Source organism: Pan troglodytes, chromosome X (genome assembly GCF_028858775.2).
Source record: "Pan troglodytes isolate AG18354 chromosome X, NHGRI_mPanTro3-v2.0_pri, whole genome shotgun sequence".
Lineage (NCBI taxonomy): Eukaryota > Metazoa > Chordata > Mammalia > Primates > Hominidae > Pan > Pan troglodytes.
The window spans coordinates 49,184,762-49,207,359 of NC_072421.2; the positions used below are offsets into that span (position 1 = coordinate 49,184,762).

General features: G+C 53.5%; 3 protein-coding genes across 13 annotated transcripts; 1 reads left to right on the forward strand and 2 right to left on the reverse strand.

The window, feature by feature from the left end:
* Nucleotides 1–3,537: 3,537 nt before the first annotated feature.
* TIMM17B (translocase of inner mitochondrial membrane 17B) lies at nt 3,538–7,910 on the reverse strand. 2 transcript variants are annotated; one of them, XM_016943163.3, is made up of 7 exons: nt 7,819–7,910; nt 6,853–6,952; nt 5,441–5,590; nt 5,127–5,190; nt 4,186–4,314; nt 3,989–4,099; nt 3,538–3,906 (listed from the first exon to the last, which is right to left on the reverse strand). In XM_016943163.3, exons 1-7 carry the CDS (start codon nt 7,842–7,844, stop codon nt 3,818–3,820), a joined length of 669 nt encoding a protein of 222 aa, XP_016798652.1. In that variant the 5' UTR covers nt 7,845–7,910; the 3' UTR covers nt 3,538–3,817. The 2 variants fall into 2 exon arrangements, with proteins under 2 accessions (XP_016798652.1, XP_016798653.1); XM_016943164.3 differs by lacking the exon at nt 5,441–5,590.
* Nucleotides 7,911–7,965: 55 nt separating this feature from the next.
* On the forward strand, nt 7,966–13,233 carry PQBP1 (polyglutamine binding protein 1). Of its 7 annotated transcripts, none has more exons than XM_009439043.3 (7): nt 7,966–8,188; nt 8,587–8,671; nt 11,280–11,391; nt 12,020–12,132; nt 12,323–12,607; nt 12,822–12,885; nt 13,018–13,233. In XM_009439043.3, exons 2-7 carry the CDS (start codon nt 8,605–8,607, stop codon nt 13,172–13,174), a joined length of 798 nt encoding a protein of 265 aa, XP_009437318.1. In that variant the 5' UTR covers nt 7,966–8,188; nt 8,587–8,604; the 3' UTR covers nt 13,175–13,233. The 7 variants fall into 7 exon arrangements, with proteins under 7 accessions (XP_009437318.1, XP_009437317.1, XP_009437320.1 ...); XM_009439042.4 differs by having other exon boundaries at nt 7,966–8,177; XM_009439045.5 differs by having other exon boundaries at nt 7,966–8,177; nt 12,825–12,885.
* A 45-nt stretch (nt 13,234–13,278) lies between these two features.
* On the reverse strand, nt 13,279–21,978 carry SLC35A2 (solute carrier family 35 member A2). 4 transcript variants are annotated; one of them, XM_063804477.1, is made up of 6 exons: nt 21,635–21,978; nt 19,886–20,068; nt 16,472–16,623; nt 14,829–15,565; nt 13,678–13,761; nt 13,279–13,554 (listed from the first exon to the last, which is right to left on the reverse strand). In XM_063804477.1, exons 1-5 carry the CDS (start codon nt 21,723–21,725, stop codon nt 13,701–13,703), a joined length of 1,224 nt encoding a protein of 407 aa, XP_063660547.1. In that variant the 5' UTR covers nt 21,726–21,978; the 3' UTR covers nt 13,279–13,554; nt 13,678–13,700. The 4 variants fall into 4 exon arrangements, with proteins under 4 accessions (XP_063660547.1, XP_054532807.1, XP_054532809.1 ...); XM_054676832.2 differs by lacking the exon at nt 13,678–13,761; XM_054676835.2 differs by lacking the exons at nt 13,279–13,554; nt 13,678–13,761 and adding an exon at nt 20,306–20,389 and having other exon boundaries at nt 14,680–15,565; nt 21,635–21,844.
* Between the last annotated feature and the right edge of the window lie 620 nt (nt 21,979–22,598).

Here is a 22,598-nt window from a genome sequence, read left to right on the forward strand (position 1 = left end):
TCAGTCACCCAGGCTGGAGTGCGGTTATCTGCAACCTCTGTCTCCCGGGTTCAAGCAATTCTCCTGTCTCAGCCTCCCGAGTATCTGGGACTACAGGCATGTGCCACCATGCCCAGCTAACTTTTGTATTTTTAGTAGAGACGGGGTTTCACCTTGTTGGTCAGGCTGGTCTCGAACTCCTGACCTCAGGTGATCCACCCACCTCGGCCTCCCAAAGCGCTGGGATTACAGGCATGAGCCACCACACCCGGCCTCTTGGTATATTTTTCTGCATCTCTCTCTCCTTTGATCTCTCCGTAAACTCTGGCTTCTCTTTCTATGTCTTTCTCCCTATTCTTCTCTTTCTGTCCCTTTGATTCCCCCATGTCTGTCTCTTTCTCCCTGATCTGTCGGGGTCTGTCCCTGAGGAAGTGAGTAAAGTGATCCCACACCTGTCAGGGCTGGACCCCCTTGCTCTTCTCTGATCCCACCCACCTCCTTAACCCCTCTTGCCCACAGACTATTTCCCTTCTCCCCATGCAGACAGGTGGGTGGCAAACTCAAGGGCCACCGGGGTCACACTGTGAAAGCACCAGCCAGGGAGACCAAAGCAAAAAAATGAGGATGCGGAGCTGAGAGATCAAGACAGATAGAGGCAGAGACTAAGGGCTTAGGCAGGGAGGAAGCAGGAAGAAACAGGAGGAGGAACCTGAGACAGAGCCGCTGAAGTCCTTGCTGGAAGCAGATGGGATTAAATGACCGACGAGACTGGGAGAGTGCCAGAGAGAGACACCAAGAGGATGCAGGTAAGGCATCTGTCCCCTGAGGCCCCGCAGCTAGGGTGTGGGTGGGCGGCAGCCGGAGGAGGCCCGGCCTGAAGCCAGCTCACAGCTCACCCGCTCCTCACTATGTCTCCTGTGTTTGCCTGCATCTGACGTGGTATTCCCCTCTACCTGCCTGCGTTTCTGACCCTCACGCAGCTTCTTCTATTTCTTAGCGTCTCTCCTCCTCTCTGTCTCTTTTCATTGATCTCTTGCGTGTCTCTCTGCCTCCATCTCTTTCCACCTCTCTGTCGGTCTCTACCTCCCTACGTGCATGTCTGTTTCTATTTCTCTCCCTCTCTTTATCTCTCCATCCCCCGTCTTCCCTTGGTCTCTGTAGTCTCTTCTCGTTGAAACAACCGAGGGTCTCACCCCGTATTTCCTTCTTATAGGAACAGAGGCCGCCGGCCCCGGGCCTAGGTCAGTCAGAGGGCGGGGCCTCAGGGCTCGCCCCAGCCGCGCCCCAGCTCGTGAGCCGCGGACGACCCAGGGCGTCCCAGCCCCAGCTCCGGGCCTGGTGAGCCTGGGTGATGCCGTTGACGCGAGGCCTCCACGGAGTCCCTCCTCCCCCCCCGGCACCGTCCCCAGCCTCCCTGCAACTCTCACGCGAGGCCCCTAGCCTCGGTTTCCCAGCCCGCTCCCTCGCTTCTAAACGTGGTGCTGGTCCCGCCCCACTCCAGGTGACTCCGGCCCCCCAGCCCCGCCCCAGCCAGCGGCCGGAGGAGGCCCCGAACGTCGCCGCAAGCGGTCAAGCCACCCGGGCCGCGGGCGCGCAGAAGGACCGCTCCTAGGCCCCGCGGGTGGGTCCGGCCGCCCGCAGCCTGGAGACTGCGCAGCTGGACCCGCGCGCGGGAGAGGGGCGGGGCCTGGCGGTGGGAGGAGGTGGGTCCAGAGGCTGCCGAGGGCGGGAGCCTGCGGGTCTCGGGGAGCGTGGAGAGGCGCAGCCTCGGAGGAGCCGGGTGGTTGTAGGAAGGAGGTGGGGCCCGCCGCGGGCTCAGGGGACGGTGTTGAGCGAAACGACCAGGGCGGGTCCGAGGGGCAGGGCCGGAGACCAAGGGAGCGTGGAGCCTCCAGGACTCTCGGAAGGGAAGGGCCTCCAGAAGCTACTCTCCAGGGGCGGCGCTAGATCCACGCAAGTGAAGGCCTGCAGGGGGCAGGGCCGGCCCAAAGATCCAGAAGGGGCGGGACTAAAGGAGGTATTGGCCCCAGGACACAAGGAACACCCTGGGTCTGACTGGCGCTCCGATCTCAAAGATGCATGCCTGGTGCTGCCGCCGCGGTACTTGTGGAGATGCAGGTTCGAGGCCGAAGCCCGGGCCCCGCGCTGCCCTACCTGGTCCCTCAGTGGCGTGGCTGCGCCCTGCCCGGCATTGAGTCACTCAAACAGGTGTCACAGCTGTCACCGCTGAGGACTCTTTACATTCCCACGGACCAGTTTTGTAAGGGACTGGCTTGCAAGAAAGGGACGTTTTTCATGTCTCTCGAGGTATTCGCCACTGGAGCAGTTTGTGCAGAGGAAACCCTTAACTCCTCAGGAAGCTTTTGAGCCTCCCCGTGGCTTCTGCACCCCAGTGTAGGCAATGTTTGCCCCACCCAGGTAGAGGTTTTCGCAGAAGTCACAGCTTGGGGACGGGGGTATGTCCACCCAGAAAAATCTCCTAGCTCCCCCATCCCAAAATGAAAACTCATTTCTGATTATTTTGTGGTTACCCTTTAAAAACACTTGACCTGGCCGGGCGCGGTGGCTCACGCCTGTAATCCCAGCACTTTGGGAGGCCGAGGCGGGCAGATCACCTGAGGTCAGGAGTTTGAGACCAGCCTGGCCAACATGGTAAAACCCCGTCTCTACTGAAAATACAAAAATTGGCCGAGCGTGGTGGCTCACGCCTGTAATCCTAGCACTTTGAGAGGCCGAGGTGGGCGGATCACTTGAGATCAGGAGTTCGAAACCAGCCTGGCTAACATGGTGAAACCTCGTCTCTACTAAAAATACAAAAAGTTAGCTGGGTGTGGTGGTGGACGCCTGTAATCCCAACTACTCAGGAGGCTGAAGCAGGAGATCACTTGAACCCGGGAGGTGGAGGTTGCAGTGAGCCGAGATCACGCCACTGCACTCCAGCCTGGGTGACAGAGCAAGACTCCGTCTCAAAACAACAAATAAAAACACTTGACCACACTGAGCAGAGGAGAGCAGAAAAGCAGCTCTGTGACAGAAGGGGAGGCTGATCCAGGGCACCTTCTTTGAGGGAGCTAGGTCTCCTGGCCCCCTTCTTCCATCCCAGATCCACCCTGAGGCCACATGGAGGGAGGGGAATCACCTTCACAAATGCCGTGCTGAGTGTCCAGAAAGAAGGGACTCCTGTGAGGCCACATTTCCCAGCCTCGGTGACGGGGGCTTGTGGACCAGGAGTCAGGGGTATTGGAGTGTGTGTGTGGGGATGGGGTCAGGGGTGCAACGTCCAGAACCACCCCCACCCCCAGCAATCCTGGTGTTCATTCACTTCTTTCCCAAGCTTGTTCCTCTGACAGCTAGGACCCATCACCAGGCCCCAGACAACCTTATTCATGTCCCTAATTCACATCTTCATTCTCCCTTCCTGCTCATCCATCCCATAGACATTTACTAGAGCCCACTTGCTGTGGGCCTCCAAGTCCTAGGGCTTCCAAGTCCCTGAAGCAGGCTCTGCCCCTCATCCTAAGGAGGGGCCCCATAGGCAGTTCAAGGAGTCCACACATAGGCATTTCAAAACGGGCTTTAAATACTCATCAGGGTGCCACACAAAGGAGCTGGGGTGAGAACTTCGTACATGTGAGTGTGGGGCTGGGGTGCCCTGAGAGAGAAAAAGGGGACCCATCTGTCAGGGCAGCTGGGGTGCCCCATCCCCACCCTGGGACTAGGGAGCAGAGTAGAAACCCTCTCTGGAGGGTCCCAGGGCTAACTGGGAGCCAGCCCTCCCTTCGAGGTAGATCATCGGGGAGGGAACCGAGAAGTAGCTCCCATGGTGGCAGTGGCTTCCTCAGTGGTACTGCTGATAGCTGGGGTAGCCTGGGGCCGGGGTGCCATCCTTAGGGGGCAGCTGGCTGGGGTCCTCCAGGAATGGGGGCGCTGGAAAAGGGAGACTTGGGTAAGGATGAGTGGAAGAGGCCAGGTGGAGCATTTCCCACTCCCCTGACCACCAGTTACTCACCATTTCGGAACTGCTGGGCTGTGTAGCGAGTGAGGAGGATGCCAACGCCCTCAATGAGGGCCAACAGGATGCCCCCCATCATCGCTGAGCCCACCATGGCCAGTGGGCCACCTGGGGGAGTTGGAGGCAGAGAAACAGAGGTGAGAGCAGGCAGAACAGGGTGGAAGGGGCTGGGGCCAGGGCCAGGGGTCACTCACTGCGGGCAGCCAGCACAGCCCCGGTCAGTGCTCCACTGGTGATAGAGTTCCAGGGATCCTCCTTGCCCCGAAGCCGCACCAGGCCACAGTCAATGGTGGAGAACAGGCCCCCCCACACTGCGAAGCTACCTGTAGTGGAACCGAGGCCTAATTAGTTCCTGGGAAATCCTGAGAATTCACATCTCAGGGGACTTCCAAGGCCTGAATGCTTTGGCCAAGAACAGGGAGAAAAACCCAGACACAAAGGCAGATAGCAAACCCACACAGAGTATTTCCTATCTGTCCCCATCCTGTGGTAGCTCCCACTTCAAGCCGTCTATAATCACCATCAACATTCCCTTCATCTTTATGGGGAGTTGACAAATGTTTACAAGCAGATTTATCTTCATATGGCTTTTAACAGAGCAACTTTGAGCTTCATAATCACCACACAGAGTTGGAATTCTGATTTGGGTTTCAGTGAGAAGGAAATAGGTTAGGAAACCCAGTTAATATGATAGTTAAAATGTTTACTGAGGGCTTACTGTGTGCCAGGACCTGTTCGAGGTGCTGTGTTATTTGACTTCTGCAATTTTAAATTAGTTAATGTTATTAAAGTGTTTAGCATAGCAACCAGCACTTAGTAGTATGTAAATTACATAAACTATAAAACTACCGATGAAGTGGTTACTGTTATCACCACCCCCACGGTACAAGTGAGGTTCAGAGAGGTTAAGCCACTAGCCCAAGGTCACATGGCAGGGAATAGTCAGGACCTAGATTTAAACTCCAGAACCCACTTTCTTCCCCTCCATATTCAATTGTTGGGAAACATCACCCCCCTGGAAAGTCTCTGGCAGGGGCTAGAATCTGAACCCCTAACTTGCAGCCTAGACCCAAAGGATCAACCACTCCCACCTTTGCCAAGACATCTCCTATATCTATCTCCCCAAGTCCCTCACCTCCAATCTGGGGGGCTCGGATCCTCACAGCATTGGCACTACCTCTCAACCGGTGCCGAATTCCCTGGGGAAAGGAAGGAAGGGCGTTAGGGCAGGGCTGAAGCCACTGGCAGACAGGTTTCCAACTTTTAAGAGAGGGAAGAAGATGGGAGACCTGTTAGAGGTATGAGCTGTAGAGATGTGGAGAAGTGGCCAAGAACTAGTGGCCTGGAGAGCGCCCCAACATGGGTGTTCTCAGAGCTAGGTTGAGAAGTGCTAATTCATTCATACATTTGTTCATTCATTCATTCAGTGAATGATTAACAAGTACCTACTATATGTGCCAAGCACCATGCCATATGCAGGGATACAGCCATGAACAAGGTAGGTCTGCTCTCTGCCCTCTCAGAGCTCACATTAACGGTGGGAGACACAGATCTTGAGCAAGGGTAGATAAACAAGGGAGCTTCAGACAGCAATCTGCACTGTAGAGGAAATGCCATGAAGAAATATGACTGGGGCTGAGGGGTCAGGAAAGGCCTCTTGAAGGAGGGGGAATCTGTGCTGAGACCTTGAGGATGACAAACTTGGGCAAAGATCCAGGGAGGAGAGTCCCAGGAGTCTAGGGGAGGGATGGGGCTACATATATAAATTGCAGAGACCTTGGCTAATAGATGGCATTTAAAGTCATGGCATTTGCGATCTTCTGGGAGGGGAGGTGGTCAGAGAAAAAGAATTATGTTAAAAGAATTCTCTCAACTTTAAGGCTGTCTTCCGTCTGCCAATTAAATTCCTGTCATTTTCCTCTATCCGGGTTTCTGAGCCAGAATCTGCCTCTAGGTAAAATGCGCAGTGGCTAACACCTGTAATCCCAGCACTTTGGGAGGCTGAGGTGGGTGGATCACTTGAGTTCAGGAATTAGAGACCAGCCTAAGCAACACGTTGAAACCCCGTCTCTACAAATAAATAAATAAATACATAAATAATTAGCCGGGCATGGTGGCGCAGTCCTGTGGTCCCAGCTACTTGGGAGGCTGAGGTGGGAGGATCACTTGAGCCTGGGAGGCGGAGGCTGTAGTGACCCATGATCAGGCCACTGCACGCCAGCCTGGGCAACAGGGCAAGATGCTGTCTCAAAAAAAAAAAAAAAAAAAAAAAAAAAACATGGCCAGGCACAGTGGCACACGCCTGTAATCCCAGCACTTTGGGAGGCCGAGGTAGGTGGATCACCTGAGGTCCAGAGTTCAAGGCCAGCCTGGCCAACATAGTGAAACCCCATTTCTACTAAAATTACAAAAATTCGTCAGGTCTGGTGGCACATGCCTGTAGTCCCAGCTACTTGGGAGGCTGAGACAGGAGAATTGCCTGAACCCAGGAGGCAGAGGTTGCAGTGAGCCAAGAGCATGCCACTGCACTCTAGCCTGGGCAACAGAGCAAGACTGTCTCAAAAAAAAAAAAAACTGTCTGGCTTTGCACATACATTTAAAATTTGGTGATGACTCTTTGAACGACACAGCATTTCCACAGAGGAGCTCCAGTTGGGTGGGGTGGAGGGTGGAAGACAGAGGCCATGTTTGCAATCCCTACAAAATCCCAGATACAGGAGCCAGGCTCGGCACATAGTAGGTGAGTGGGCACCAGAATGAATAAGTGCACGTGACTGGCAGCTCCAAGCAGTTTTCAGAGCAGCCTCCCTTGTAGGCAAGATAGCTAACCCCACACCAACCCAGGGAAGGCCTGGACTCACAACAGGGGCATTGCGGAAACCCTTGATGGCCTGGAAGACTCCGCCACCGATGACACCCATAGTGAAGGCTCCACCGCAATCATCCACAATTCGCCATGGGCTGCAAGCAGGAAGGGAAGGACGGGGTTAATGTGAGCCCTCCCCCAGGTCCTGTCACACGAACTCTTTTCTAACTGGGAGAAACCAAGTCACCAGAATGGGAAGTTCCTAAGTAGGAACAAACACTTCAGATAATAATGAGCTAGTTCTGTCACGCTTTTTCCACACACCCCCCCATTAAAGCGAGAAATGGGGCAAAGGGGGAGAAATATTAGTCTTCGCCCTGTCTACCAACCAAGGAATCAGCCAACGGTTTTACTGTGATCAAAGATTAAATGAATTGGCACACGCAGAGTTGACGTTTCAATAAGGGACATAGGCGTGTTAACTAGCCAAGACAGACTGTCAGCAAAGCAGGACCGCGTCGCACCCCTTCTCCGACGGTGAGCCCGTCCAACCATGCCCCGCCCCTTTTCAATCCGGCACAACTGGGAAAAACCAAGAGCGACCGCGGGAAGCATCCACCGTCCCCGCCGGCTCTCAACAGGCTCATCCGTGCCCCGCCCCCCACTGACAAAGGCGACCTGGGAAAAACCACTGGCGGCAACTCTGGGGATTTCCGGTCAACACCGTACCACCCCTAGCCGGGATGGATCATCCAGCGTGTCTTTTTTCGTTAACAGGGACTAGGAGATTACGAAGTCAGGAGAAACATGGCGTGGTTCGGCCTTCGCCGCACCTTCTCTGGTTGTGGCCCCTCATAACGGAGCCCGAATGACAGGAACCGAGTGGGGGTAGCGGGAGATACGTTAAGAGTCCCCCGAGTCTGGTACATGGCTCTGTGCGGCCGATGCCTCCCCCGCCCGACCCCCACGGCTGGCCTTGGCGTCGCAGCAACATTCCGGATGCCTGTGCCCATTGCCGTACCAGGGCTCCCGAGCGTACTCCTCCATGGCGCTGGCGTCTGGCCGCGCAGTCAGGCCACGCCCCCAGCGTAGACGCACACCGGCGTCGGAGCTTTCCGCCTATTACCGGGCAGCGATTGGGTCGCTATACCGCATGTCACGCCAAGGACGCACTCTCATTGGCCAATCGAGTTTCTGCCATTTGTTCATTGCCTCCTGAGCGTAGTCCAGTTACTTTCAGGCTCGGGGAGTGAAGGCCTCATTAAGAAAAGGTCTCATTCGGTGTTTTGGGAAGAGAGTCGTGTGGGCCCAGGTATCGTAGCGGCGACACGAGAGAGACGGCCGGTGTGACAGCCTTCCACTACCTGCACGAGTGTATTGGTAACGTTGGGGTGGGTGCACTCTTTTGGAGCTGGAGGAAGTGCTGCCCTCTGCTCCCCCATCCCAGCGCTTTGGTTTCTCCCACCCGGCAGTCATAGGGACGCTGGATGAGCCCATTTCTGAAGTGCGGAGGGGCCGGGCTTCTTAGGCTGTGGGCGGAGCCTGGGCCTGGGAGAGGAACAGGGCCCTGGAGCACCTGGTTTCGGGGACAGTAGGGTTGGTGGGAGTTGCGATGATATTGCCACCTACCTCTTACATCTTTTAGTGCGTATGTTCTGTCCACCCAGCTACTGGTTCATTTGAGTAGATCGGAGTCAGATGAGTACATGTTTACGGGAGGCGCTTGGTTACGGGATCCAGATAGGAATCTTTATCTGAGCTGCTTGTCAGTTTGTTCGTCTGTCCCTAGGTCTGTCTGCTATCAGCTATGCCGCTGCCCGTTGCGCTGCAGACCCGCTTGGCCAAGAGAGGCATCCTCAAACATCTGGAGCCTGGTGAGACAGCTAAAAGCAGATGGTCCTAACACGTGCCAGCCTCGACAGGCACTTTTGTTGTTGATACTGACGCTTGATACCTAGCATGGGCCAACTGTGCACCAAGCAATGGGGTGGCAGGCATTTTTCGTTGTTAACAATGTGGATTCCTGACATCCATCCCTACCGCGTGTCAAGTGGAGGGGGTTGGGGGAATAGATATTTCATTCTTGTTTTTTTTTTTTTTTTTTTTGAGGCAGTCTTATTGTGCACCCAGGCTGGAGTGCAGTGGCGCGATCTCGGCTCACTAAAACCTCCGCCTTCCAGGTTCAAGCGATTCTCCTGCCTTAGCCTCCCGAGTAGTTGGGACTACAGGCACGCCCCGCCCCACCACACCTGGCAATTTTTTTTTTTTTTTTTTTTTTTTTTTGAGACAGAGTCTCGCTCTGTCGCCCAGGCTGGAGTGCTGTGGCGTGATCTCGTCTCACTGCAACCTCCGCCTCCCGGGCTCAAGCGATTTTCCTGTCTCAGCCTCCCAAGTAGCTGGGATTACAGGCATGTGATACCACACCCGGCTGATTTTTGCATTTTTAGTAGAGACGGGTTTCACCGTGTTGGCTAGGCTGGCCTCTAACTCCTGACCTCAGGTGATCCACCCCCCACCCTTGGCTTTCCAAAGGGTTGGGATTACAGGCATAAGCCACTGTGCCCGGCAGATATTTCGTTCTTAACAATACTGACTGGCTGGGCGTGGCGGCTTAAGCCGGCATTCCCAGCACTTTAGGAGGCTGAGGCGGGTAGATTGCTTGAGCTTAGGGATTAAGAGATTAGCCTGAGCAACATGGCGAAACCTTGTCTTTACAAAAAATACAAAAATTAGTCGTGTGTTGTGGTGCATGCCTGTAGTCCCAGCTACTTGGGAGGCTGAGGTGAGAGGATCTCTTGAGCCTAGGATGTCAAGGGTGCAGTGAGCCGAGATTGTGCCACTGCACTCCAGCCTGGCCGACACATGGAGACCCTGTCTGAAAAAAATCCAAAAAAAACAACAAAATAATACTGACCACCTAATGCCTATTTGGGGCCTACTGTATGCCAGGTTAAATCCATGGATTACTCTATGGGGGTGATGACATAGTATCTAATAGGAAGTACTGCTAACCTCTACTGCTGTCTCCTGTGTGCCAAGCGTAGTTGCAGTGAGGATCTATCATTTAGGCCTACTGTGCTCTGGCTGCAAATCACACCTTATTATCAGTAATACTAAAAACTGGCATCTATTTGGGGCTATAGTGTGCCAGGCACTGGAAAATATATCTTCTCCTTATTGATAACTGACATCTATTACAAGCCTACTGTGTGCAAGGTATAGACCTTGTGGTTAATAAAATTGTCAATGATCCCAGGCCGGGCAGGGTGGCTCATGCCTGTAATCTCAGCGCTTTGGGAGGCGGAGGTGGACGGATCACGAAGTCAGGAGATCGAGACCATCCTGGCTAACAGGGTGAAACCCCATCTCTAATAAAAATACAAAAAACTTAGCCGGGAGTGGTGCCAGGTGCCTGTAGTCCCAGCTACTCGGGAGGCTGAGGCAGGAGAATGGTGTGAACCCGGAAGGCGGAGCTTGCAGTGAGCCGAGATCACGCCACTGCACTCCAGCCTGGGCAACAGAGAAAGACTCCGTCTCAAAAAAATAAAACTGGCAATGATCATTGATTTACCTTTTTTTTTTTTTTTTTTTTTTTTTGAGACAGTCTCGCTCTGTCACCTAGGCTGGAGTGCAGTGGTGCAGTCTTGGCCCACTGCAACCTCTGCCTCCCGGGTTCAAGCGATTCTCCTGCCTCAGCCTCCCGAGTAGCTAGGACCACAGGCGTGCTCCACTGTGCCTGGCTAATTTTTGTATTTTTTAGTAGAGATGGGGTTTCACCATGTTGGCCAGGCTGGATTTTCTTTTAAGCCTATTGAGTGACCTGTACCTATGGTATATATATTATTTATTATTTGTTTAGAGACAGGGTCTCACTCTGTTGCCCAGGCTGGAGTGCAGTGGCACGATAATAGCTCACTGCAAGCTCAAAGTTCTGGGCTCAAATGAGCCTCCTGCCTCAGCCTCCTGAGTAGTTGGGACTACAGACGTGTGCCACTGTGCCCAGCTAATTTTTTTTTTTTTTTTTTTTTGTAGAGACAGGGGTCTCACTATGTTGACCAGGCTAGTCTCACAGACGGGTTTTCACCATCTTGGCCAGGCTGGTCTTGAACTCCTGACCTCGTGATCCACCCACCTTGGCCTCCTAAAGTGCTGGGATTACAGGCATGAGCCATCACGCCTGGCCAAGATGAGTAAATTTTTTGATGAATCCCTATCAACTCTGAAACCAGATAGCTTTGGCTAACAGTAGAACTCATCATCTGAACCCAGACACAGATTTAGGTAACCTTTTTTTGTAAACCTCCTAATATAGAGAGTTGGATTTGGAATGTGAAAGATACTTCATATTCTTCCTGGCACACACACACACGTGTCTTTTACGTGTGGCTTGTGTGAATGTGAGTGCGTGTCTCTAGGCTCTACATGTAGGATGAGGTCCCCTGGTCCTTATCTGCTCTCCTCGTCCCCACCTTGTTCTACCAGAACCAGAGGAAGAGATCATTGCCGAGGACTATGACGATGATCCTGTGGACTACGAGGCCACCAGGTTGGAGGGCCTACCACCAAGCTGGTACAAGGTGTTCGACCCTTCCTGGTGAGCCTGGGTGAGGGGGAGCTAACTTCTGGCTTCACCCTTCCTGTGCTGACCTTGGTTGTGAGGTTTAGGGGGACACAAGGGAGGGAGCCTCGGGTGGAGGGTGTTGGCATTAGGTATCTGCAGGACTCAAGTTGCTACCCGCTGGGGCCTGGCTCCTCTGGGGTTGGAAGACTGTCTTTTCTCTCTTTTTTGAAACGGAGTTTCACTCTTGTAGCCCAGGCTGGAGTGCAATGGTGTGATCTCGGCTTATGGCAACCTCCGCCTCGTGGGTTCAAGCGATTCTCCTGTCTCAGCCTCCCAAGTAGCTGGGATTACAGGTGCACACCACCACACCCAGCTAATTTTTGTATTTTTTGTAGAGATGGGGTTTCATCATATTGGTCAGGCTGGTCCCGAACTCCTGACCTCAGGTGATCCGCCTGCCTTGGCCTCCCAAAGTGCTGGGATTACAGGCATGAGCCACCACGCCCAGCTGACAGTGTTTTCTCTTCAGGAGAAGAGATTCTGGGGATCCTGCCTGTGGGGTCCTGACATGGGGCAGGTATAGGCAGAGACTGGGGAGACAAGAGTTGAGGATCCAAGGCAAGGACATCTGTGCTGACACTTCTTTCCTGCGGCCCCACAGCGGGCTCCCTTACTACTGGAATGCAGACACAGACCTTGTATCCTGGCTCTCCCCACATGACCCCAACTCCGTGGTTACCAAATCGGCCAAGAAGCTCAGAAGCAGTAATGCAGGTGAGTTGGCAGGTACAAGCGTGCCTTGAGTGATCTTAGCAGTTCTCACGGAGAGGCCAAGTAGAATGATAGTGGATCAGAGGGGCAGGTGAGACCAGGCGGGCCCAGCCTCAGGCAAGGGAGGTTGTTGAAGGCAAAGGCTGCTGGGTCCTGGGGTGGCAAGAGATCACTTCAAGACTTGTGTCCCCAGATGCTGAAGAAAAGTTGGACCGGAGCCATGACAAGTCGGACAGGGGCCATGACAAGTCGGACCGCAGCCATGAGAAACTAGACAGGGGCCACGACAAGTCAGACCGGGGCCACGACAAGTCTGACAGGGATCGAGAGCGTGGCTATGACAAGGTAGACAGAGAGAGAGAGCGAGACAGGGAACGGGATCGGGACCGCGGGTATGACAAGGCAGACCGGGAAGAGGGCAAAGAACGGCGCCACCATCGCCGGGAGGAGCTGGCTCCCTACCCCAAGAGCAAGAAGGGTAAGCTGGGCAGAATGGGGCTCGGTGAGACCAACAAGGTGCAGGGTGCACTGCATGAGGATGCCTTCCCTCAAAAAGATGCCTGGACCTGGGGCTAGAGGAGGGTGCTGTGGTACATGGCAGCCAGGGGCTTCATTTCTTCTTGTGGGGTGGGGCTCAGTGATCAGGGGCTCCTGGTGCCTCTATTGAAGACTTTGCCCTGCCACTTCCACAGCAGTAAGCCGAAAGGATGAAGAGTTAGACCCCATGGACCCTAGCTCATACTCAGACGCCCCCCGGTAAGTGACAACCCCTCTTGACTCAGTACGTGGACACCATCCTCCGGCCTCCTTCCTCCATTCCTCATTGGGACCAGGTGGGCTGTGTCCGCCACATCACCCATCCCCATCCCCTGACTCTTTCACCGGCAGGGGCACGTGGTCAACAGGACTCCCCAAGCGGAATGAGGCCAAGACTGGCGCTGACACCACAGCAGCTGGGCCCCTCTTCCAGCAGCGGCCGTATCCATCCCCAGGGGCTGTGCTCCGGGCCAATGCAGAGGCCTCCCGAACCAAGCAGCAGGATTGAAGCTTCGGCCTCCCTGGCCCTGGGTTAAAATAAAAGCTTTCTGGTGATCCTGCCCACCATACCTGAGTGCTTCCTTTGAGGCTGCCCAACCCAAGTCGGCAAGATACACAACACATTTTATTTGCAAAAACTCAGCTAAGAGATAGTGTGGAGCTGGCAGGGGCTGGGGGGCTGAGCTGAGGTGGGTCATGAGAGAGCTTAGTCATGTTGGCCCTGTGTGGGGCAGGGGTGGTGGGGACAGGGAGTCCAGTGTCTACCTCACCCTACCCCTAATACTGATCAGAGTTTGGTCCCAGCTGGGCCAGGGCAAGAAGAGAGAACGAGGCCAGGCCAATGTCTTCAATCCCAGCGGCTAGGAACCCTTCACCTTGGTGAGCAACCTGTGGTGGGAATGGGGAGGAAAGAAAAACACAAAGCTGGGCTAGGCTGGCAGGCGGGTTTCCTGAGCAAGTGAGGGCGGCGGTGGTGAGGCTGGTAGTCCTGGGGTTAGTAATGGTGCCCACCTGGTCAGAAAGCTACACGTGGACTAAATAAATACAACATCTTTATTTGGCATTGGATATCCTGACATTTGTTCATTACAGTTCCTTAAAAAACAAACCAAAAAATCAGAACAAATTAATCAAAAATAAAGATCCAATGGCTCTATTTACATATAGCAAAGACAGCCCAGGCATCTTCCATGCACACACACACCCCGCCCCGATACAGTTAAGGGGTTAATAAGCTTTGGGGAGCGCAGGAGGCAGGTTCCACAGTTCATCAATCCCAAGACACCCCCATGAGGTAGGGGTGCCTCACACAGCCAGACGGATATCAAGAGTATGATTGGTAGCTTTTTCCTCTCCTAGACATCTCCAAAAATAAGCCTACATCTGGCAACTGACAGTGTCTTAAATACAATGAGATTCAGCCACTTCAAGGACCTCCATTTTTCCCACACCCTGGATCATTAATGATATGATTACACCACAAATCCCAAGTCCACTAAAAAAAACAAATGGCCCCTACCACACCTTCTGCCAGAAGGGCTGATGCAAAAATCTTAGCTCTTGTCCCTTTCTCCCTGGGGACTCACAAGAAGCCCATCTTCAAGGTGTCAAGGAAGCTGGCCCAAGGCCACACAAAAGACGGAACTGGTAACATGATCCAGAGCGGTGGTAAGGGAGGAGAGAAGGCCTCAAACTATGGGCAACTGAACCCCACAGGTAGGCATCGGTCATTCCTGAAGAGCTGCGGGAGTTTTGTCCAGTGTGTCCTTATGGAGGTGGAGGGACTGCTGGGAGGGACTCTCCCAGACGAGAAACCTCCAGAAGAGGGCACAGGGTCGGGGAGGGAGCAGACAAAAAAAAGGCCTTGAATGACAATACCCCCAACCCTGCCTCCAAAGAGGTTAGAGGGAGCAGAGGCGGCAGCTCTAAAACCCCCTCCAGGGGAAGGGGGTCACCCTACCAGGAAGGGTTCACGTGACACCCAGCTCTAGTCCCACACCCCTCCAGAAGTCTCAGTGACCTGGGAGAAAAGACCAAAACCCAGAGGAGCCAGGCCCCGGAGGGTGGCGACTTGGGTCCTGCAGATGCCCAACACCCTCCACCCCAGTCCCCCTCCCTTGTGTCCCCCCATTGCTGCCAGCCCTCACTTCACCAGCACTGACTTTGGCAGAAAGGGCTCCGTGATGAGGTCTCCACGGTGGGAAGACAGCTGCGGTGGCGGTGGCTGCCCGGGAGGCTGCTGGTGAACGCAGGGCCCGGAGGCGGAGGCAGAGGCAGAGGCTATGGCTTTGGCTGCACCTCGGGGAAGGCTGTAGAGGTAGACAGCACCAATGACGAGTCCAGCGCCAAGGGCAAATAATGGGTCCACGTGGAAGCCAAAGAGGCGAATGGAGGCAACAGTGGACAGCACAATGGACAGGGAGGTGGCAAAGCCCTTGAGGATATTGTCAGCGTACTTGACAACCACAGCCACCAGTAGCCCGCCGAAGGCCTGGTTGAGCACCACGCCCCAGACAGCAGGTGTGTACCCAAAAAAGAAACCACGGGTGGCCACGGCGGTACCCTCAGCCCACCAGAGCCCCACCAGGCCCAGTGCTGTGCCGAAGAGGCCCAGTTGCAGGTTGCGCAGCCACACGGAGCCTGAGCTGCCTTTGAGGATCTTCTCAAAGTAGACACCTGCGAAGCCGGAGGAGAGACAGGAGGCCACGACGGCTGCCAGGCCTGCCCCAGGGTTCTGATCCAGTGGCCGTGGGCCTCCCCCACCGGCTTGCTGTGCCTGGACAATGGCGACGCCAGTGAAGAGGAGCAGCAGGGAGGCCCACTGCAGCCGGGAAAGGCTGCGATTCAGCATGAGCACGGAGAACAGCGCTGTGGTCAGGATCTTCAGCTGGTATGTCACCTGCGAGTGGCACGTGGAAGGCACTGAGGGCTGACCCTGGCCCCCAACAGGTGCACATGGGGGGCAGCACCCACTGTGGGCCCCCAGGCACAATGGAGGGACAGGGTGGGGGGTATGACAGCAAAAACAGCAAAAGGAGCCAGCCACTGGCCATTGGCTGAGCTGCAGCAAAACAGTTCTGAGGTCTCTCCCAGCAAGTGCACAAAAGGATGGCTGTGCCAAGAAGTCCACATCCCAATCCCATTTCCTGGCTGTGTGACTGGGGACAAAGCACTTGCCCTGTCTGAGCCCTGGCATCATCTATAAAAGATAGCTGAGGTATGGAAGTATCTTTGTGATGAGGGACTTGATACAAATGAATCAATAGCCACAACAATGTCAGCAAATACTTACATAGTGCTTACAATATATCAGTGTGGTTCTAGGCACTGCACATGAATTCATTCATTTAATTCTCACAACACCATTCTGAAGTGAGCACCACTGTAAGCCCCAATTTAAAGGTGAGAAAACTAAGGCACAGAGAGGTTAGGTGACGTGCCCCAAAATCACACAGCTGGAAGGTAGCAGAGCTGAGATTTGAACCTAGACAGCCTGGCCCCAGAATCCAGGCTCTTTAACCATTTCACAAAGCTGCCCACAAATAGCCTAAAGCTTATCTGTCGCCAATCAAGGGCTCTTCACAGGTATTATTTCTTTTAAGTATCCTAGCATCTCAGTGAACAGGCATTACTATTTCCACCCCCAATTTTCACAGACGAGAAAAGGGAGGTTGAAGGAGTTCCAAGGACATTCTGAAGGTGACATAGCCCCTGTCCTCTGCAACACCCCCCCACCACGCTATTCCCATACTCCAGTCCCCAACCCAGTTAGTTCCTCTGGGGCCATGCTGGGCTTGGGGCTCACCTGGAAAGTGGCAGCTGGTAGGTTAGAGATGGCAACATACTGGAGGTTATTCTGCAAGGTGTAGATGAGAGAGGGCACTGCGAGCTTGAGTGTGTCCACATACTGCACCAGGACAGCCTCATGGAGGAAGAGAACCAGGTGCTTCACGTTACCTAGGTGGGAGGAGGAGAGCCCTTCTTAGCACTGACAGCCATACATGGGGAACCCCTGAAGGCTGGGAACAGGCCTTGCTCCTGTGACTCCCCCATCCACCCTGCTGTCCAATCCCTGGAGGCTGGAATGAAGTATGTGATCTTGGTTTTCCCTAGAGTACAACCATGTTTCCAGCAAGCTTTTCTGAGACTCAGTTTAATGGCAGCAAAAGAATCAGCCATCCGTGTCTGCTAATCACAGAGCATGTCACTCATGTTAGAGCCTACCTCCCTGGCAGAGAGCCCCATTCAGGGAAAGCACTCAATACTCAATATATTTGTGTACAATGAAATAACCAGCATTAGGCCAGGTGCCGTGGCTCACGCCTGTAATCCCAGCACTTTGGGAGGCCAAGGCAGGTGGCTCATGAGGTCAGGAGTTCAAGACCAGCTGGGCCAACAACCCTGAAACCCCATCTCTACTAAAAATACAAAAATTAGCCAGGTGTGGTGGCAAGCGACTGTAATCCCAGCTACTTGGGAGGCTGAGGCAGGAGAATTGCTTGAACCTGGGAGGCGGAGGTTGCAGTGAGCTGAGACCATGCCATTGCACTCCAGCCTGGGCAACAGAGTGAGACTCCATCTCAAAAAAAAAAAAAAAAAAAGAAAGAAATAACCATCATTAACTTGGAGCTTATGAAATAGAAGCCCTAGGAGCTGGGGTGGAGGGCTGTCTCCCACACAGAAGAGTTTAGTCTAGACTTTTTTTTTTTTGGCACAGTGGCGCGATCTCGGCTCACTGCAAGCTCCACCTCCCAGGTTCAAGCCATTCTCCTGCCTCAGCCTCCCAAGTAGCTTGGACTACAGGCGCGTGCCACCACTCCCAGCTAATTTTTTGTATCTTTAGTAGAGATGGGGCTTCACCGTGTTAGCCACGATGGTCTTGATCTCCTGACCTCGTGATCCGCCTACCTCGGCCTCCCAAAGTTCTGGGATTACAGGTGTAAGCCACCACACCAGGCATAGTCTAGACTTTTAGACTTATCCTAGCTCCTCACTGACCCATGTGCCGTCTGAGGGCAGGGGCCATCTCCCCCTTGTTGCATCTTTCTGTCAGCCCTAGACACAGAGTTGCCTCTGCCACATGGATGAATGCAGGCTTGACCATTAAGCAGAAGTCCGCTTGGGACCTGATCCAGTGAAAACATGATAATCGGGCTGGGCGCAGTGGCTCACGCCTGTAATCCCAACACTTTGGGAGGTTAAGGTGGGTGGATCACCTGAGGTCAGGAGTTCGAGACCAGGCTGGCCAACGTGGTGAAACCCCGTCTCTACTAAAAATACAAAAATTAGCCGGGTGTGGTGGCAGGCGCCTATAATCCCAGCTACTCAGGAGGCTGAGGCAGGAGAATCTTTTGAACCCGGGAGGCGGAGGTTGCAGTGAGCCAAGATCGTGCCATTGCACTCCAGCTTAGGCAACAAGGGCAAAACTCCATTTCAAAACAAACAAAAAACATGAGAACCATTTCCTATGTAACAAGGCCTTTGCAAAGCTCGCCCCACTTTTTGGCAGTTCATCTTTTTTTTTGGTGGGGCGGGGTGGGTGGGTGAGGAGTCTTGCTCTGTTGCCCAGGCTGGAGTGCAGTGGCGTGATCTTGGCTCACTGCAACCTCTGCCTCCCGGGTTCAAGCAATTCTCCTGCCTCAGCCTCCCTAGTAGCTGGGATTACAGGCACCTGCCACCGCGCCTGGATAATTTTTGTATTTTTAGTCGAGACGGGGTTTCACCATGTTGGCCAGGCTGGTCTCTAACTCCTGACCTTGTGATCCACCTGCCTCTCGGCCTCCCAAAGTGCTGGGATTACAGACGTGAGCAACCACGCCCAGCCAGCAGTTCATCTTTTAAGTCACAGCTGGGTGTCACTCCACAGGCAAAACTTCTTCAAACACTGAACAAGGTTGTCCCAGGAACTCCTACTGATGTTCATTCACCAAACCCTGTGCACTCCTGGTCTCCAAACTCGAATTCAGGGGAAAAAAATTCCGGGCGGGGGAGGGAGGGGTGCTGAAATTGTGGCTAAGAGATGAAGGCCTGTGATTAAGTCTGTGAATATCTGTTATTTCCATCTTCCATCAGCAATGAGGACAAGCTGCTCCTCTGCATTGCTAACCCATCTACCCCCACGGCCTGAGGCAGTGTTCACACCTACACTGTTCACAGAGTTAACAAAGGTAAGAGCAGGTCTCTTGTTAACCTGGAGTTAACAGGTGGGTGAGAATGTTCTCTTCAATGTAAACAAAGGGCAAAGGTGCATAATTCATCTCCATCCCTTTACTTATGCAAGACCTTTTTAGAGAAACAATTGGGCAACACTTCAAAGTAGAAGGCCTTCAGGGAGATGTTGAAATTAGCAGATAAACCCAACTTCCAATTTACAAGAGATGTAGAAGACAGAATACTTGTTAAATTTTTGAGAATATTTGCCTCAGGGAGGCAGTCAGCAAAATCCAGACTACCCAAAGTCTACAAGACAAATGACCTGTTTTCTCCAACAAATCAATTGCAAAGACCAAAAAACCCCTAGAGATTAACAGATTTAGAAGATACCAAACAAGGCCAGCCTGCTGGCTCACGCCTGTAATCCCAGCACTTTGGGAGGCTGAGGTGGGCGGATCACGAGGTCAGGAGTTCGAGACCATCCTGGCTAACATGGTGAAACCCCTTCTCTACTAAAAATACAAAAAAATTAGCTGGGCGTGGTGGCACGTGCCTGTAATCCCAGCTACATTTATTCAAGATAATTCAGGGGAATTTACTTCCATACAATATTACTTCGTGTGGGATTTACTTAAAAATAATAAGATAAGGACGTAGGTAGACATATAGATTGGCAGTGAGTGAACAATCACTGATGTTGTTTAAAGCGGCCATGAGTTGCTAATTGCTGACTCTGGGGGATGGGTACATGGATATTTTACTATTTGATTATTCTCTCTGATTTTGCATGTATTCGGAATTCTCCATAATATGAAGCTAAATCACATGTGAGAGATCCCTGCTACTTTATAAGCATAGGCAATCTCACTCCTATAGCCCACACAGGCCGGCTACCCGGCTGTTAGGGCTAGAAAAGTGTAAGATGCCGCTACGCATAGCTGGAGTGGTGCTCCAGGCAGGTTGAGATTTGGAGACACTCCTGAAGCAAACCATCTGTGTGAACACACACACATACATGTGGAGTCTCACCCACCGACCCCAGTGCAGCCCCGTCCCTGGTTCGTACCCCTCTTCTGTGCGAAGAGCAGCAGCAGGCAGGTGAGACCTTTGAGCACTTCCGCCATGACCACAGCAGTGGTGGCAAAGAAGCGGTCCCCTGGCAACGTGCGGGCATAGCGGATGCTGAGGATGAGGGAGGCATTCTGGACCACCAGCACAGCTAGGGATATGTACTTCAGGCGCCTGTGAGCTGTGGGGAACGGAAGGGGCAAGGGGGAAGGACGGGGTCAGAAGCCGCTGGGGCATAGCCACACCACCACCCACCCCCTTTCTTTCTCACCCAGGACCCTCCTAGCCATGGCTACTTGCTCCCTCAGCCTGCCTGCCCTCACCCAATAAGGGTCTGACTCCTACCGGCTTACTGCCTCAGCCATGAGCAGGAAGAGCCAGAAGGGAGAAATGGGCCCCACCCTGTCCCAGTCCATACCTGGAATCCTTACCGAGGTGTCAGGTAATGGCTGAGGCAAACCCTGGCCACGCGCCTCGGCTTCCTCCCAAGTGAGAAGCAACTCTTCCCCAGAAAGAATACCGACAACTACATTCTCCACGTTTATTGAGTGTTTACTGTATGCCTATCACTGGGTTAAGGGATTTCTATGGATTACCTCAATAGACTCATATCACTGTCATCTCCAAAAGAACTGCGAGGATTCCCATTTATGGATTAGCAAACTGAGAATTTATATGAAATGATGCTCCTGTTTAATGAGGGACTGTCTCATGTAAAGAATAACACATCAATGCAGGGAATGAGGCCACTGTATGAGGTATGTTCACCCCCTAAGAACGGTCTTTCTCCCATCTAAGAAATGATTCGATTCCCTCACACTGAGAATGGCCTACATCCCATATGGAATGATCCTCCTCATACCCAGAATGAGGTAATCTCACTCTGGGTGACACTCCAACCCCTCACTCCTGTGACAACTGGTTCCTCTCGAACCAGAATAGTCTACTAAATACAAGAAATGATTCCCACATGCTCCCAGGGACTGAATCCTGTATCAGGAATGGTTATCCCACCAAGAAAGGTCTGGCTCCCTCAACCAGATGAGGAAATATTTCCCTGCACTCCACATGGTCTGCCCTCCCACCACCGCACACCGACCCTCTAGCTAATGATTTTTTCCTTGCTCTACCCACACTCACAATGAGCTCTCTCTGCTATAAGGAAGGACCCGGCACTCTCAGAACGTTCTTTCTCCACCATATAACGATGAGCCCTGCCACCCGAATGTACAATGAACTCTACCTCCATTAGGAAGGGAGCCCCCAGAACGGTCTCCTCCGCACATAATGAAAGACACCCCCATCCTCAAAATGGACCCTCTCTAGTCACATAAAGGACTCGCCCCACCCTAACTCACAATAGTCTCTGTCCCTTTATAAGGAAGGAACCACCACCCTCAGAATAGTCTCCCCCTTCTTCAGTGAGGAACTCCCACACCCGCAGAATGGTCTCTTCCGCACGGAAGGACTCCACATATTCAGAATGGTTTCGGTGGCCTTAGCCTTCCCAAAAAGAATTACCCACCACACTCACAATGGTCTCTACTCTCCATATGCGGAAGGATCCCACAATCACTCTCAGAATGTTCTCTTCCCCGCCCCCAACACACTGACAATGTGCACACACACACACACACACACGTCGGTCCACACGGGATGCTCCCTCTCACTTTAGTGAGGAACATTCCCGACTCCCAGCGATCCCGACCTCCGCCTCCCATGCGACTGCTCGGGCAGACTGTCTCACCCGCACTGGCGGTCCCCGGCTCCAATGCACCCGCGGAAACCGCCCCTGGCCCGGGCGCCGCGGTGGAACCACCAGCCCCAACCGCTGCCATGTTGGCATCTGCCCGGCCCGTCCCCTCGGCAACAGAAAAACCACTTCCGCGTTCGTCACTTCCGCTGCCGGGCCACCTGAGTGAAGGTGGAGCGAGAGCCGGGATCGTCAGGGTGGTGGCTTTTCTCCTCCGCTCCTAAAAGCTCAATGTATGAATAGCCCCGGGATTTCCAAATTCCGTCGGATCGGGAGGCCGGGGACACGGCCCGATCGGCCTACCCACCATCCCTACAGAGCTTCATCGGCCCATTCCTGTCACTAGACCCGCCTTATCCTGCCGTTCGTCCGCTTCACTGATCGCGCTTTCCAGATCATCCCCCGATCTTGTCTCCTAGACTCATTGGTTCAGCCACCCCTTTCATCTCGGCTCTTTATTGGCAGCTTCTCCATAAGGCGCTGCCCTTTCCGTATCAGAAACTACCAGGTGCTTCATGGTTGGACTGAAGTTCCGCTTTCCCGTCTTCCAGCGAGGCCTCGCCCCCTGGAGACCACACGGGAATCTGGGGACGAAGAAACTTTGACCTGGCGGGGTCGGGGTGAGGGCGTACTGGCATCAGGTGCGAGTCAGGAATGTAAGCTAGCAGATAAAAGCAGAGCAGGTGAGGATAAACAAGTGAAAATGCAAAGGAAAGTTGACGCACATAAGGGAAGACAAGTGAGTCACCACTGAGGATGGCAAAGGGGACAGGCGAAAGGCTCACAGGTTAGCTAGCATTTGGAAGCAGGGCAAGAGTCCGGGCCAGAGGCGGTGGCTCACGCCTGTAATCCCAGCACTTTGGGAGGCTGAGCCGGGCGGATCACCTGAGCTCAGGAGTTCCAGCCTGGGCAAAACGACAAAACCCCCTCTCAAATAAAAAAAAAATTACCCGGGCTT